We start from the raw sequence: 15188 nt of genomic DNA, 5'->3' as shown, positions 1-15188 counted from the left end.
GTTCCTATTTGATTTAAGTATTAATTCTGTTTTGGTTCGTTTAAGGATTTCATCATGTCTCACTTGTGCTATTGTGTCATATGAGCATAAGCTAGTACTGATACGTAGCGTAATGAATTCAGGAAGATAAGATTACCGCAGATATTTGTAAATAATTTAACATATACCGAAAATGACAAATGTATTTTTGTTTACCTGTGTGACACGTATTTTTGTAGCAGCTGTTATACCAGGCACTATGAAATGCTCTCTTAAGTTTTGAGCCAAGATTTATGGCTTTATAGTAGATGGAAGACTGGTCTAAAATCCAATAAAATCTTTTTGAGAATACACTTAAAAATATCCCTTCAATATCATGAATATATTGCAAAAAAAACATGAAACCCTGACGGGTTATACCCCCTTCACATACACGAATGTGTCTTACGATTCCTTACGAATGTTGTTTGTTTTAATAAATATATATATATATTAGTCAAATGCAAGCATTCGCAAGCAATCGTAAACCACTCGCAAGCAATCGTAAATCACTCGCAAGCAATCGTAAACCACTCTTAAACAAATCGTAGACATTCGCAGACAATCGTATCGATTCGTAAAACTATTTGGAAATTTTTGGACATGCCAAAAATTTTACACGAATGTCCACGAATCATTTCATTCGTAAAGAGCTCGCAAATCACTCGCAACAATTCGTTAATGCATCGTTAACCGATCGCAACAACTCGTAAATCATTCGCAAGAAATCGTGAACAGTTTGAATTAAGAATGTTTAACGATTCATTTACGAATAGTTGCGAGCAGTTTACGATCGCTTTGCGATGGATTAACGAATTGATACGAATTCACGCGAGTGCTTTACGAATATATCCGATTGCTTTACGAATGTATACGAATACTTTGCGACTGCTTTGCGAGTGCTTTGCGAATGTTTTACAAATAGGAATATTTAACAAATGATTTGACGATAAAATTGGGGTTTTGTTTTTATTCTAATAGTTCGTTTCAGTTGTTATAAAATCGTGGAAGAAGGAAGTCGCATTTTACTATTGAATCATGGCTCCAAAGAGAAGACCTGCTGCAAGGAAAAGGAAGACAAAGCCTGCTTCACCTAGATCCCCTACACCACCACCACCATCGCCCGAAACACCAAACCCCGCCGAATTACCACCACCAGAGGCAAACCCACCAACCGTTGGTATCGAATATCCTGAGCAGCAACTTTCAGATACTGACAATGTTGATACAGCCGGCTCAAACTTTGCCTCAGATGAGGACGATTTGATAGCCACTGCCACAACCAGTGCAGCAGTAAGTGAGATTTGCTTATTCAATGTCTTTGAAAATCACCTTTATAAAGCACATAAAAAATGTCTGAGTTTCATAGACAGATATTTAGTGAAATTGGCAATTGAGGAACTGCATTTTATTCAAATAAATCATCAAAATACGATACATGCAAAGAAAATCTGCATTATTTAAATCAGATTAGTTGGACAGAATAGCAATATAATAAGATTAAAGTTAAAATAATTATAACACGGAATCTATATCCAGAGGCCAGTGTATAACTGTTGTTGAACGTATTGGCAAAAATGTAATTAAAAAAGATAACAATGTTTATGATACTTTTCAAACAATTGCAATCAGCATATGAACTTCTTGAAAGACCGGTCATTATAAAAATATTTATGAGTGTATTTTATAGTAAAGTCGTTGATAGTTATCACGAAAATGGACATTGTGTATTTTCAGACTCGCAAGAAGAATAAACCCAAAACTAAAAGTGCGAGAATACTGACGATCGAAGAGGAAGACGAAGTAATTGAGTGGTTAAAGTCAAATCGTTTTCTATACGACAAGACAAGTATTGATTTCAAAAATCGCGATAAAAAAGAGCGAACATGGCATGAAATGGAACAGAGGATGAAGTTGAATCCCGGTGATCTTCAAAGATGGTATACGTCCTTAAGAACCACGTATGTGAAAGAAGTAAAGAAAAGAGAAAACACCACACGATCCGGAGCCGGTGTCGGAGATGGTTTGCTAACATCTAGAACTAGCTGGTTGTTGGAGAAATTCGAGTTTGTAAAACCCTTTGTCTGTCAGGCAAGAGGAACCAAGGGGTCACAGATCAAGAAACCTGACCGGTACTCAGACTGCAGTGAGTCATCAGTTCCATCAATAACGACCATGGAAAGTACACCACAGTCAGTGACAACATCGTCAACTACAACAAAAATATCTGACTGCCTAGAAAAAGTTTCTCAGCAGTTAGCAGTCCCAAAGAGTGACATAGAGAAGACCTGCGATTTCCTTAGTACGCTAATGGCAAAGATGACCCCTTCCTGTCTGGAGGATTTTACGAATGAAACTATCTTCAAGGCAATGGAGTATGTTAAACAGTCTAAACAGGAACAGCGTCAAACACAACAACCGCCAAGGGATGATTTTATACAGCCATCCCAGCTTTCATCTACATTCACAGACCCTTCCCAGCAAGTAAATCGCCAAACATTACCTCAATTTACCCAATTACAACCTCAACAGCAAACTGCAGTAGGAAATAACAGGCCTTCAATTAGACCGACAACATCATCCATGTCGTTCAGGCATCGTCAGCCGCAACAAATGTCTACTGATCGCGACTATATCATTGCACGCAACTTAGCAGCTTCGAATCCGCCAGCTGACGTCCTTCAACAATATGGTCGATACCAATGGGCAGAACTGCAACCGACTAACTTGCAACCTATCTTAATGGGTCAACAGCAACAGACAGTATACTCAACTCACACTACAAGTCAGACACCAAGTGCTATTGAATCAACTGCGACAGATACAACATCAGTACTGACGGATGCTTATGAGACAATAAACCCAGAAACACCTTTCATATAGATCTTCGACGTGAATGACTGTTTATTTTCATTTAGAAAAGATTTAGGAAAATCTTGAATAGAGAACCTTTAAATGTATAACTATTTGTAGATTGTAGAAAATTTGTAGCTTTTTTTGAGAATGAAAAGAAATAGGTTAATCCACATTTGTTTATGTTGTTTATTTTAGGAACCAAAATTTTTAAACAAAACCAATAAAAAATGACATCGCTGAAAAGTGTAATATGCAAACGGTATCTTTTGCCATTACTTGGCGCCTGTGCCCTTTTCAATGTACATTTAGTTGTAAATCAAATTCGAACACACTAAGGAGCAATCAATAATCATAAACCACAAAGAAGACAATGCCATGGCAAATACACAACAGGCAACACAAATAACAACATAACAAAAACTAAAAACAAAGCAACATGGACCCCAAACAAAAACAAAATGTGGTGAACTCAAGTACCCTGGAAGGGTTAGCAGCTCCTGCTTCAAGTGTGACAACCGTCGTTTAGCTTAAATGTCAAAATCATTCTGAAACTCATTTATTGATGCTTATCAAAGTTTGTGTTTAAACTCAACCTATTCTTTTTTGCGCGTGTTGGGTCGTTGCCTCTTTGACACATTCCCCGTCTTCACTCATATTCTATCCCTTAAATACCATTCCAAGTACTAGTATTGCAACAAATTTGTATTATAAAGTGTATGTCAAACAAAGTTGGAGTGAACTATTCATTATGATAGAACCTCATTCTGAGATTTTTTTATAGTCCTATCTATATCTAAATTTTTATTTTTAAACATTACATCAATTAACACAATACTGATGCATTCAAAACAATCAATGTTTCTGAACCAGTCAAATCATGTTCTCTTGCCAATCTACGGCGCCTGCTTCCGAGTTGAAGTAATTTTTAAGATAGTTCCTTTGATCAATTCCAGCAGCGTTACCAAAATTTCTCTGATACCCTGGGTCTCCGTCGGTAAGTTGCGCACCTTGTCGCCATTGTCCCTCTATTAAATTATGATTGTTGTCTTCTTCGTCAGCAAACAGTTGTAGATCAGCACGTTTCCTTATCCGAAGTAAGTTATGAAGAGTAGTACAAGACAGTACGATTAAATCTACTGTTTCTGGCAGTTGTTGCATAGTTCCAATCAAAATCTGAAATCTCATGGCAAGAATGCCAAAAGCATTCTCCACAATTCTACGTGCACGGGACAACCTATAGTTAAAGATGCGCTCATCGTGGTCTAAACGTTTTCTTGAATAGGGTTTCATCATCCATGATCGGAGAGGAAATGCGTCATCGCCAATAAGAAAATAAGGAATATCTGTTTCACCATTTGGCAGAGGGGAGGGAGGCGGAAGATCCAAAGTTCCATCTTCTAACATTGGTCGTAGTTCCGAGTCCCTAAATATCTGGCTATCAGATGCACTTCCGTATGAGCCCACACTCAGCCAAATAAACTTATAATCTGCATCAACTAGAGCCATCATCACTGTAGAGAAGAAATGTTTGTAGTTAAAAAATAACGACCCCGAGTTAGGCGGTTTTCTTATTCTAATGTGCTTCCCATCCAAAGCACCACAAGCGTGTGGGAGGTTCCATATTCTTTCAAAGTCAGATGCTATACGCATCCAATCTTCCGTCGTAATCTCATCCGGCATGACTTCATCTTTGTATGCTAAGTAAATTGCTTCGCAGACTTTAGGCACAAAGAGTGATATGGAGTTCCGGGCAACACGAAAGGCATACATAAGATCAGCATACGTGGAACCGGTAGCCAAATGTCTGAGTGTAACGGCTAACTTCAGTCCTGGTTCAAGTGGTTCCCTGTAACGAGAAATATTTATCTAAACTTACAATGCAATTAAAAGAATATTTTTTGTCGCATAAAAGGTAAACTGGAAATGTGTCATACATTAGAATAACAAAAGACAAGACAGTTTAATATACCCACTTCCATATGAATACGAACGTTATTTGGGGCGTTACTAACACGTACTTTGTTCACTTTGTATTAAATTGAATTATTTAGAAGCAAAGTGCTTAAGGAAAATTTTTTAAAAGATTGTTTTGCTGACCTTTTTACTTAGATATGAATTTCTGAAAAAACAGTTAGTATGGTTTTCTAAACTGACTATATCATGCGGAAAATCCAAGCCTCGTCCTTCGGCACCGTCGGATATTCATATGATATAGTCAGCATACAAAATAAAACTAACTATTATTCTTAATGTACATTTCTGTTTTATTTTGCTTGAAAATTGAAGTACTTACCTGAAAGAGGTAGAGCTTTTTCTGATTGCAGGGGTAATTCTGTCAAGTATCTCCCCAAACAAGTCGGCATCAACTCTTAAAAAGTTTCTGTAACCAGACGCATCTTCCCGGTTAAGCTCATGCAGGAGTTGGTCATATTGTCCAAACAAAGTTCTTCTGATGAGCCATGGCCTGCACCAAAATCTACGTTGAGTCCGCCTCCTCCTCCTCCTAAAACAAAGAGGAAACAGTTGTTGATTTTCTTCCTCTGCCCTCTGTGCCAGTGGAAGAAGAAGTCGAAGGAAGTTATGGAAGAGTAATAATTTATTTCTCTCGTAAGACATGTCTTGTTACTCCGAATGTTTACATGGATAATAAATGAGACTGTATGGCCTACTATCTATATGAGTGCATGCATGTCCCATTGCAAAAAAAAATAAACATTCGTAAAACACTCGTAACTCAATCGCAAATGTTCGTGGGCTATCGTAAACTATTCGTTAACCAATCGCAAAAACTTGGATCAGATCGTTACCATTCGTTAATTGCTCGTATCTATTCGCAATGAATCGTCTACTGTTATCGTAAAAGCATCGCATTCATTCTTAGTAAATCGTAACCAATCGTAAAGCACTCGCAAATCACTCGTAAAAGTGGTTTATTCGCAAAAGATTCGTTAAAGTTTAACGAATCTTGTAAATTTTGGTGATTCGTTAGCATTCGTAAGAAACATTCGTGTATGTGAAGGGGGTATTACGATGCAAACATAGTACAATGTATACACAAGTGACAAGAAACATAATACATGATAATTGTTTTAAACAAGTTGAGGATATTAATAACATATATCTATTATTTATATCTAATATATATACAAGAATAATTGACCAATGTGGACCTTATTTTCGCAATTCCATAGATTGCTTTATATAGTCTACAACACTAGACAAAATATCTTTATTGGGATCTAGAATAGTTTTAAGTTAAGTGTTTGAGTCGAGCTGGTTAAAATTAGGATAATGGGTTTTAATTGCATTTATAAGGGAATGTCTTACCTTACTGATAATTTGGTATTGAAGGAAAAAGTGTTCCTCATCATTTAAAAGTTAACAAACTTTGCACAGTGATATGAAAATCAATAATGACTGTAGAGTTATTGTCAGATGACATCCGACAGGTTCTGAAACTTGTAACTTTAATCCCTTCTACTTTTCATTTTGCATGTTTAGCATAGAATGTAGGACAGAAAGTCACAGGACAAAAAGTCACAGACTAAAAGTCACGGACAAAAAGTCACAGGACAAAAAGTCACATTTCAGTTTTGAGATTATTTTTCTTTGAACAAGACTACACTAATTTTTTAAATATTTTTTTTGTTTTTTCTTGAACTATTTTATATGAAGCAACTTTGTAATTCAAAATGTGTTCAATAAATATCAATTATGATCAAATAATTGTTATGAAAACAAAATGTCACAGTGGCTAACTTCCTAAATGGCTTCATTCTGCCAAGAAATATGTTCTTTGTATGATTAATTTTAATAAATTTTCATTTATCAAGGCTTATGAACAATTGCCGAAACTTAGAAATAAATATATGTTACAAAAAGAAAATATTTCAAGATCTTTCTCTCGTATATTCAATCAATTGTCAACAAATTATTTGTGACTTTTTGTTCTACCAAAAAGTAAAATCACAAAAATACTGAACTCAGAGGAAAATCAATTCGGAAAGTCCATAATCACATGGCAAAATCAAATAACAAAACGCATCAAAAACGAATGGACAAGAACTGTCATATTCCTGACTTGGTACAGGCATTTTCAAATGTAGAAAATGGTGGATTGAACCTGGTTTTATAGCTAGCTAAACCTCTCACTTGTATGACAGTCGCATCAAATTCCATTATATAGTTACCGATGCGTGAACAAAACAAACAGACATAATAGGTAAAAATGTCAAATATAGGGGTACAGCAGTCAACATTGTGTTATCATCTTAATCACTATAAAAACAACAAATGTAACGAAGAAGCACAAAAAGGCATACATCAAATTAACATCCTCATTTTGATTATATTATACGATTATATTTGTCTATGTAAAATGCACCCATCAAGGAAGGAGGGTGTGGGTACTGGTGTAAAATTGCGAGTTTGAAATTTGCACAGGTAGACATGAAATAATTTTGTCGTTCAAAGTATGACGGGATGCATAAATACAGTCACGCAAAATAGATATAACAAACACTGACTTAGCAGTTAAAGTAATAATAAATAAAATAATAGTGTGGTTCAAAGTATGACGTGAAACATAAGTACAGAGTCACGTAAAATGTATATCACAAAAAAAGTTGGTTAACAGTAAAAGTAATATTAATGAATAAAATAATTTTGTCATTCAAAGTATGACAAGATACATAGGTACAGAGTCACATCATAAAATAATTTTGTCATTCAAAGTATGACAAGATACATAGGTACAGAGTCACATCATAAAATAATTTTGTCGTTCAAAGTATGATGGGATACATAAGCACAGAGTTACGTCAAAAGGATATCTCAAAAAAACAGACAACAGTAAAAGTAATATTAATAAAGACAAATAAAAGAATAATATAACACGTAATTAAGATGATAAACAACGTCAGTACGCAAAATCTATACTTCAAGACCATCGTGTATTATTTGTGAAGTTGATACGGAATATTTATCAACAAGTCCTGGGTACCTTCCGATGAACTTTTTTAGAAAAAGGACGAGACGTTCTTTGACATACCCCTGGTTCATCAACTTTCTGCTCAGACACTGGTGACGTTTTACAAAGTCTGAGTAGGAGCTGCAAGCTCTGGAATACCGAATAAGTTGGGAAATGTATATTCCATATGCAGGTGAAGTTGGTATGTTGCTACTAAGGTGGGGAAAATTGATAATTTCAAAATCAAAATCGTCTCGTTTGTCATAGATTCTGGTACTAAGATGACTGTGTATGTCAAATTCGAGGTATAAGTCTAAAAATGAGACGGATGAAGCCGTGTCTGTTGTCTCTTTAATTTCTAGTTCTGGTGGATATATTAAATTTGTGACTTTATGTCCTGTGACTTTTTGTCCTGTGACTTTCTGTCCGTTTACCTTTAGCATAACACCACTCCTGTGAAGTAGAATTGGGTTTTATTAAATCCTGATACAAGGTTAGAAAATTGACAAAAAATTGGTTAAATATAAAATATGACTCAACACCCTTTTCGTGCTAAAGTCTCCAAAGGATGAAAAATTATGTCCTGCATTTATTTTTAGTCATTATATCTGTCCTGTCTCTTGTTTTGTAGTTTATCCTGACTTTTTAAAATTTTAATCCTGCCTATCTTTATCAAGTTGCTCATCCTGACTTTCTTTCAAATTTCATCCTGTTGCAAGACAAGATTCTGTCCCTATCCAATACATCCTCATTTTCCAGTGGCAGTCCAATTACTCTGACCATTATCCCGGATGTCCTGCATTACAATCAATAATTATCAAAGGTACCAGGATTATAATTAAGTACGCCTGACGCGCGTTTCGTCTACATAAGACTCATATCCAAGTATTAATAAACCCAAACAAGTATAAAATTTAAGATCATTGAGGATCCAAAAATCCAAAAAGTTGTGCCAAATACGGCTAAGATTATCTTTACCTGGGATAAGAAAATCCTTAGTTTTTCGAAAAAACTACAAGAATCTACCCATTGTATTTTTTGTTAACTTGTTTACGTCCTGAACATGCATGATATATTTAACCAACAAGCAATCAATCATCTACTGGGTTTATATGGTTCAACCTTTTCTTTACTTTAACAGTTCCAATCCACGTCTATTGACTAAAAGTAATGGCAACCTGTGAAGAATGAATAATCAAATCAATCGTTCTATTGGGATCTAACAGAGCATTTTCTTAAAGGTATTCATAATATGACGTTTCTAAGACATAACTGTTCAGTCAGTAAGCACTTCTGTGTAGACATGATTAGCTATGGTCATTGTAATGAACTAACTATTGTCAACTCTTCAAAATTCTAAGGATCTTTTATCCAGAGCATAGATTACGATAGCCCTATTGGACACAACCTTTTGATAATTTTTGGTCCTCCGTGCTCTTTAAACTTGTACTTGCTCTTGAATTTATACTTGTTGGGTTGTTTTTAACTATTTTGATCTGAGCGTCTTTAATGAGTCTTTTGATAGACGAAACGCGCGTCTTGGGTATTTAGTTATAAAAAGAGGCAGTAGTAGTACATCGCTGTTCGAAAGACATAAATCAGTTGAGTCAAAACGACACATCCAGGTAACAAACTAAAACCGAGGGAAATAGAGACAAACGACAATGCAACACAACAAATTACAGTTTAATTTAGAAAAAAACGCCGACATACATTATCTAATTACTACCACAATTTTATATTGATAAGTATTGTAATTTTCATTGTTATTGATTCATGATGTACCAGTATAAAACACTTAATTTTGGATGTAATGTGTCTTCTGATTTGCTGACGTCGTTTTGCGTATCAGCCCATAGACATAATTTTGTCATGTTACCGTGACGGCATCAAAGTTTTTTCATGATTTACTCCGGTTTGAAATGGAATTAAGAATTAAATTATAAGAAATGACTAAAAAAATTCTGCCTATTCCAAATAACTTAAAAAATGTGATGCACACTTTAAATAACCCGCTACGCGCGTTATTCAGTGTGTAGTTATTTCGTGTGCACCATATTTTTTTTATGTTATTTCTTCATATCAGTCTTTCCTTAAATACAAACCTCACCTTGAATTCTATGAACGATATCTTTGGCTAACCTGGCTGTGATTTTTATGTGCTGATTTAGGTTGTTTTACGTGTGTTTTATTTTGTAGTTAGTCACCTCTTCGGTGTTATCATTGCACATGTATGAGTTATTCTAAATAATCTAATTAACAGATTAATTTGTGCTTGTATTGGAATGTATAATCTGCTCCTTTGGGGCCTATTGCAAAATAAAAAATAAAATGAAATACCTTCTCTCACTTTCAGTGACTGCTGTGGAAAGTAAACTTGATATTTATATATAAATTGATAGTAGAAAAATTAAACACAATAAGTACATTGTTAATACACTTGTATCCGAGATTGGCTATTTTTAAAGTTGAGTAACTATTCAGATTACGTAAACTACATTTTACATGTGCAGTTGAATAAGTTTTGAAACAAATGCTATCCAGCTAAAATATACATGTGTCAATGAAAACAATGGCAATCGTATCCCTCAGAGCAATCTCCGCTTTGATTAAAAACGGTGCCTTCTCCACACATAACAGAACATGTTGAGTGTACCAATCGCTCTATCCACCACCAAGCGAAGAGACGGAGTCTTTTATGTGTACTGTTTATGAACAAGGTGCCCCTCAATGATGACTAGGAATAAGAAATAAAGTCACTTAGTAACTACGGTCTTACGATCTGCAGTGTGGGTGTACAAGTTTGTAGCCATGTCCGGTTAGAATGGGGACGTTAAATCCGATGCTACGTGCAATGAAAGTGCCACATTATTTGCACGTTAAGTACCCTCGCAATTCCTCTTTGAAGGGTACGTGGATGGCCTGTTGCAAAGCTAAATGTCTGTCCCTGTCCATTTAACCATGATTTTCCCGTGAAAGTAGAAATTACCCGGACCTTCAGCCCAGAATATGACGGGAGATACCTATTATAATTATTGTTTATCTGTTTTCATCCTGAGTATGCATGTGTTAATTTCAACTGGATGGTGAATAACTAACAGGCAATCAATTATTTTATCAGGCGGATAGACTTTATTTATAATAAATCATAAAGACAATAAACATTGATGTGATACTTCATATACGCATGACAGAATACTCTTTCGAAATTGTTGGTTATGCGATTTTACTTGCGTTTCAACAGAAAGTGACGCTAGAACGGTATGCAAATATGTCACTTCAAAGAACACATTGATAAAAAAGTTTTTAAAAAATATGGACCTGAAAGGATATAAAAAAATAACAAGTGGTAAGAGGATTGAGACGTACAAGACTAGAAGCTTAGTTATCTAAATCTATAGATAAATTTGACTAGGTCAATAAAGAAGCCAATTGTAAATGAATCAAATAGCTATCTCACTGGATCTCTTCAATTTTTTTCCAGACAATTTTAACTAGAGACGGGGTTGTCAATGTTCTGTTCTTGAGACCCAATGCCTTCTCTAGACGTAATGGAACATGTGGAGTTAACCAAGCGCTCGATCCACCATTAACTGAAAATACATTGCGTCTTACGAAGAGACAGGGTTATTACATGTTCTGTTCTGGGTGATAATGCTTTCCCTACACGTAATAGAGCATGTGGTGTATTCCAAGCGCTCGATTCACCATTTCCTGTAAAAATATGCACCTACTTACGAAGAGACGGGGTCGTTACATTTTCTTGTCATGGAGATTATGACGGTTGTTACATGTTCTGTTCTTGGTGATACTGCATTCTCCACACGTAACAGATCATGAGGAATTATTCCAAGCGCTCGACCCACCATTAACTAAAAATAATACTTTCTTACGAAGAGACCGGGTTGCTATATGTTCTGTTCTTGGTGACTATACCTTCTCCACACGTAATAGAGCATGTGGAGTTATTCCTAGCGCTCGATCCACCATTATTATGAAAATAAATACGTTCTACGAAGAGACAAGAGTTGTTGCATGTTCTGTTCTTGGTGACAATGCCTTTTCCACACGTAATAGAACATGTGGATTTTTCCAAGCGCCCAGCCCACCATCAACTGTGTAAAATACATACGTTCTTACGAAGAGACGGGGTTGTTACATGTTCTGTTCATGGTGATTGTGCCCTCTCCACACGTAATAGAGCATGCGGAGTTATTCCTAGCGCTCGATCCACCATTATTGTGAAAATAAATACGTTCTACGAAGACAAGAGTTGTTGCATTTTCTGTTCTCTGTGATAATGCCTTCTCCACACGTTATAGAACATGTGGAGTTATTCCAAGCACTCTATCCACCATTGATTGTAAAAATACACACCTACTTACGAAGAGACGGGGTGTTGTTACATTTTATTTTGGTCATGGTGATTATGACGGTTGTTACATGTTCTGTTCTTGGTGATACTGCCTTCGCCACACGTAACAGATCATGAGGAATTATTCCAAGCGCACGTCCCACCATTAACTAAAAATAATACTTTTCTTACGAAGAGACCGGGTTGTTACATCTTCTGTTCTTGGTGACTATACCTTCTCCACACGTAATAGAGCATGTGGAGTTATTCCTAGCGCTCGATCCTCCATTATTGTGAAAATAAATACGTTCTTACGAAGAGACAAGAGTTGTTGCATATTCTGTTCTTGGTAACAATGCCTTCTCCACACGTAATAGAACATGTGGAGTTATCCAAGCGCCCAGCCCACCATTAACTGTGAAAATACATACGCTCTTACGAAGAGTCGGGTTGTCACATGTTCTGTTCATGGTGATTGTGCCTCCTTCTCCAAACGTAATAGAACATGTGGAGTTATTCCGAGCGCTCGATTTACCATTTCCTATGAAAAAACACAAGCAATACACTTTTTATTTTTCGAGTCACAAATTTTATTAAATCATCATCATACTACATTGACTAGTATGCATCATCAAATATTGGTAATTAAAACAACATATTATTGTAGTAAACATGCGCACCCATCATAGATGTACGTTTATTATTTAGACTCAATTGGTAACTGCGGAAACACAAAGAAACTTTTTGAGAATGCATGATACATTGTGAATGTATGTTAGGTGAAGAACCTAGATGGATATCTGCTTTTTCGGATATAAAATTTGTAAGTGTAATTTATCAACAAGTTATTATAGTTTTTTAAAAATCTAAAAGCGATGTTAAAAAAAACCTTAAGCTTGGACCTTTAATTAATATTGACAGATCATCATAGTATTGAATGTCCTTATAAACTTGTTCTACGTTTTTTTTTTTTGACTTCGATAATAAATCTGTGTTGATACCCGAAACAGTTATAAGGGTCACAATTGACGTTGACTTAAACGCTCGTGCGATCGCTTTTTATCGTTAAATGTTTATAAAAAAAAAATGACGCTGGAAAAAGACACCAAAACATTCCCGAATGCGGAAAAAAATATATGTTATACGGAAAAAAAAAATGCGTGCGGGCAGGTCCGTCGTACAAGGAACTAAATTGGTGTGGCCTTGCCACAAAAAAAAATCAATTGTGATTCAAGACCATCTGTACTGAGGTATATGTCATGTCTGAAACTGCAGTTAAGTATATCCAACAATTGGGGAAAAGGTAAAATCACAAATACACTAATCCAAGGAAAATTGAATACGAGAATTCCCTTATCAAATTGCAAAATCATTGGACAAAACACATCAAACGATTGGACAACACCTGTCATATTTCTGACTTGGAACAGGCATTTTTAGATGCAGAAAATAGTGGATTGAATCTGGTTTTATAGCGCTAAACCTTTCACTTTGATGACAGTCACATCAAATTCCGATATTCGTACAACGATGCGTGAACAAAACAGACATAATCAGTAAAGTAGTAAAATTAAGGCTACAACAGACACCCCTATCATAACAATCAAGACCAGTTCTGCCCTGGACACATTGTCACACTACGGGACAAGTGTTTACAACAACCGACATAACGGACAATTATCTGGTAGGACAAAGCTAATACTTGACCAGACAATTATAAGCCAGCATTCTAGGAAGGGAAGTTTTAAAGAAATAATACCTAAATTATCATATTTATTTCATATTTATTTCATACCAAAATACACAATAAATATTCTCATATTATGACACTAAGTTTTACAACAATACAGAAGTTAAATAAAGTGGGGAAATGTCTTACTTTAGGTAGGAACTTTTAAACTATACCATTTAAACCATTTTTTAGCGTTTGAACCATAAATAATGCCAAAATATTTAAGAGAAGAATTGGTCCAGAACAGTAATAGTAAACGACATGGTGGAATGAATACTGAACGTTACCTTCGAGGAATGTATGAATTCTGGATGCATTAAATGTGAGTTCAGTATATAATTAATAACAAAATGACTTAACAAATGGCACTTTCTTGAAATGAGATTTGCAATTAAACCAATTTCCTACACAGTTTTACCTTCAATTATGAATACCTGGTTTAGAAAAGTCAATTTATTGTGTACATAAACACAGGTGAAAGTTTTCATGTAAACAATTGTAATTATATAAAATGTAAATAGGCTCAATCTAACAAGGGAGCTAACGAAATAACTCGTTAATTCCAATATTGCCACATTCCTCCCCACTTAAAGAACAAATGTCATCATTTTATCTAAAAAACATAAGGAAGTCTGTAAACGTAATAGTACATTTTTATAGAAAATATATCAAAATATTCAATAAATATGTATCAAAATATTAAAAAAATATGTATCAAAATATTCTATAAATGTATATAAGGAATATAAACAAAAAATGGTCTCTAAATGTCGATGTTCTTTGCTCTCATTACGGTCCTTGTTACAGTATTCTGGTCAAAATTAAACATTAAACGTTCGTCCCTAGAATTATAGTACTTGTCCTCTACATGTGGTTTCCTTCGCGACTCAACATCGTTTTCGCGTTTCCTGAGCATCTTCCTGAGCTTTTCTTTTTCTTTCATCAACGTTTTCCAGCGTTTGTTGAGCTTCTTTCCTTTCATTTACATCTCTGACTCTATACGGCAAAACATCCTTTGGATCGACGAAATTTTTATTTGTTACCTCCATTCACCTATATCTTGAGAGCATTCGTGCTCCTTTACAAGATGTTTCTACAGTATCTGTAATTTTCTCCTAGACAAGTCACATATAAAAAAAATAGTCCGATAATAATCCTAACTTTCTTCTGTACAATAAAGCATCACCACCAAGAACTGTCAATCAGTGTCATTTAACAGTCTGTAATACCCACAAGCCGAAATCCATTATTTACACGAT

At 35.2% G+C, this 15188-nt stretch overlaps 1 protein-coding gene across 1 annotated transcript; it reads left to right on the top strand.

The window, feature by feature from the left end:
• Positions 1-257: 257 nt before the first annotated feature.
• Positions 258-2901, top strand: LOC143050895 (uncharacterized). Its single transcript, XM_076224000.1, has 2 exons — positions 258-1311; positions 1756-2901. The coding sequence occupies exons 1-2, from the start codon at positions 1057-1059 to the stop codon at positions 2899-2901; spliced, it is 1401 nt and encodes a 466-aa protein (XP_076080115.1). The 5' UTR covers positions 258-1056.
• The last annotated feature ends 12287 nt before the right edge of the window (positions 2902-15188 follow it).

This window comes from Mytilus galloprovincialis, chromosome 11 (assembly GCF_965363235.1).
Source record: "Mytilus galloprovincialis chromosome 11, xbMytGall1.hap1.1, whole genome shotgun sequence".
In the NCBI taxonomy this organism is placed as follows: Eukaryota; Metazoa; Mollusca; class Bivalvia; order Mytilida; family Mytilidae; genus Mytilus; species Mytilus galloprovincialis.
The sequence above is the reverse complement of the archived record's forward strand: the minus strand, read 5'-3'. Positions and strand labels throughout refer to the sequence as shown.

Coding starts and splice junctions, on each gene's coding strand:
- LOC143050895 (XM_076224000.1), top strand. CDS start 1,057: ATGGCTCCAAAGAGAAGACCTGCTGCAAGGAAAAGGAAGACAAAGCCT. Junction 1,312..1,755: donor CTGCCACAACCAGTGCAGCA/GTAAGTGAGATT, acceptor GTGTATTTTCAG/ACTCGCAAGAAGAATAAACC.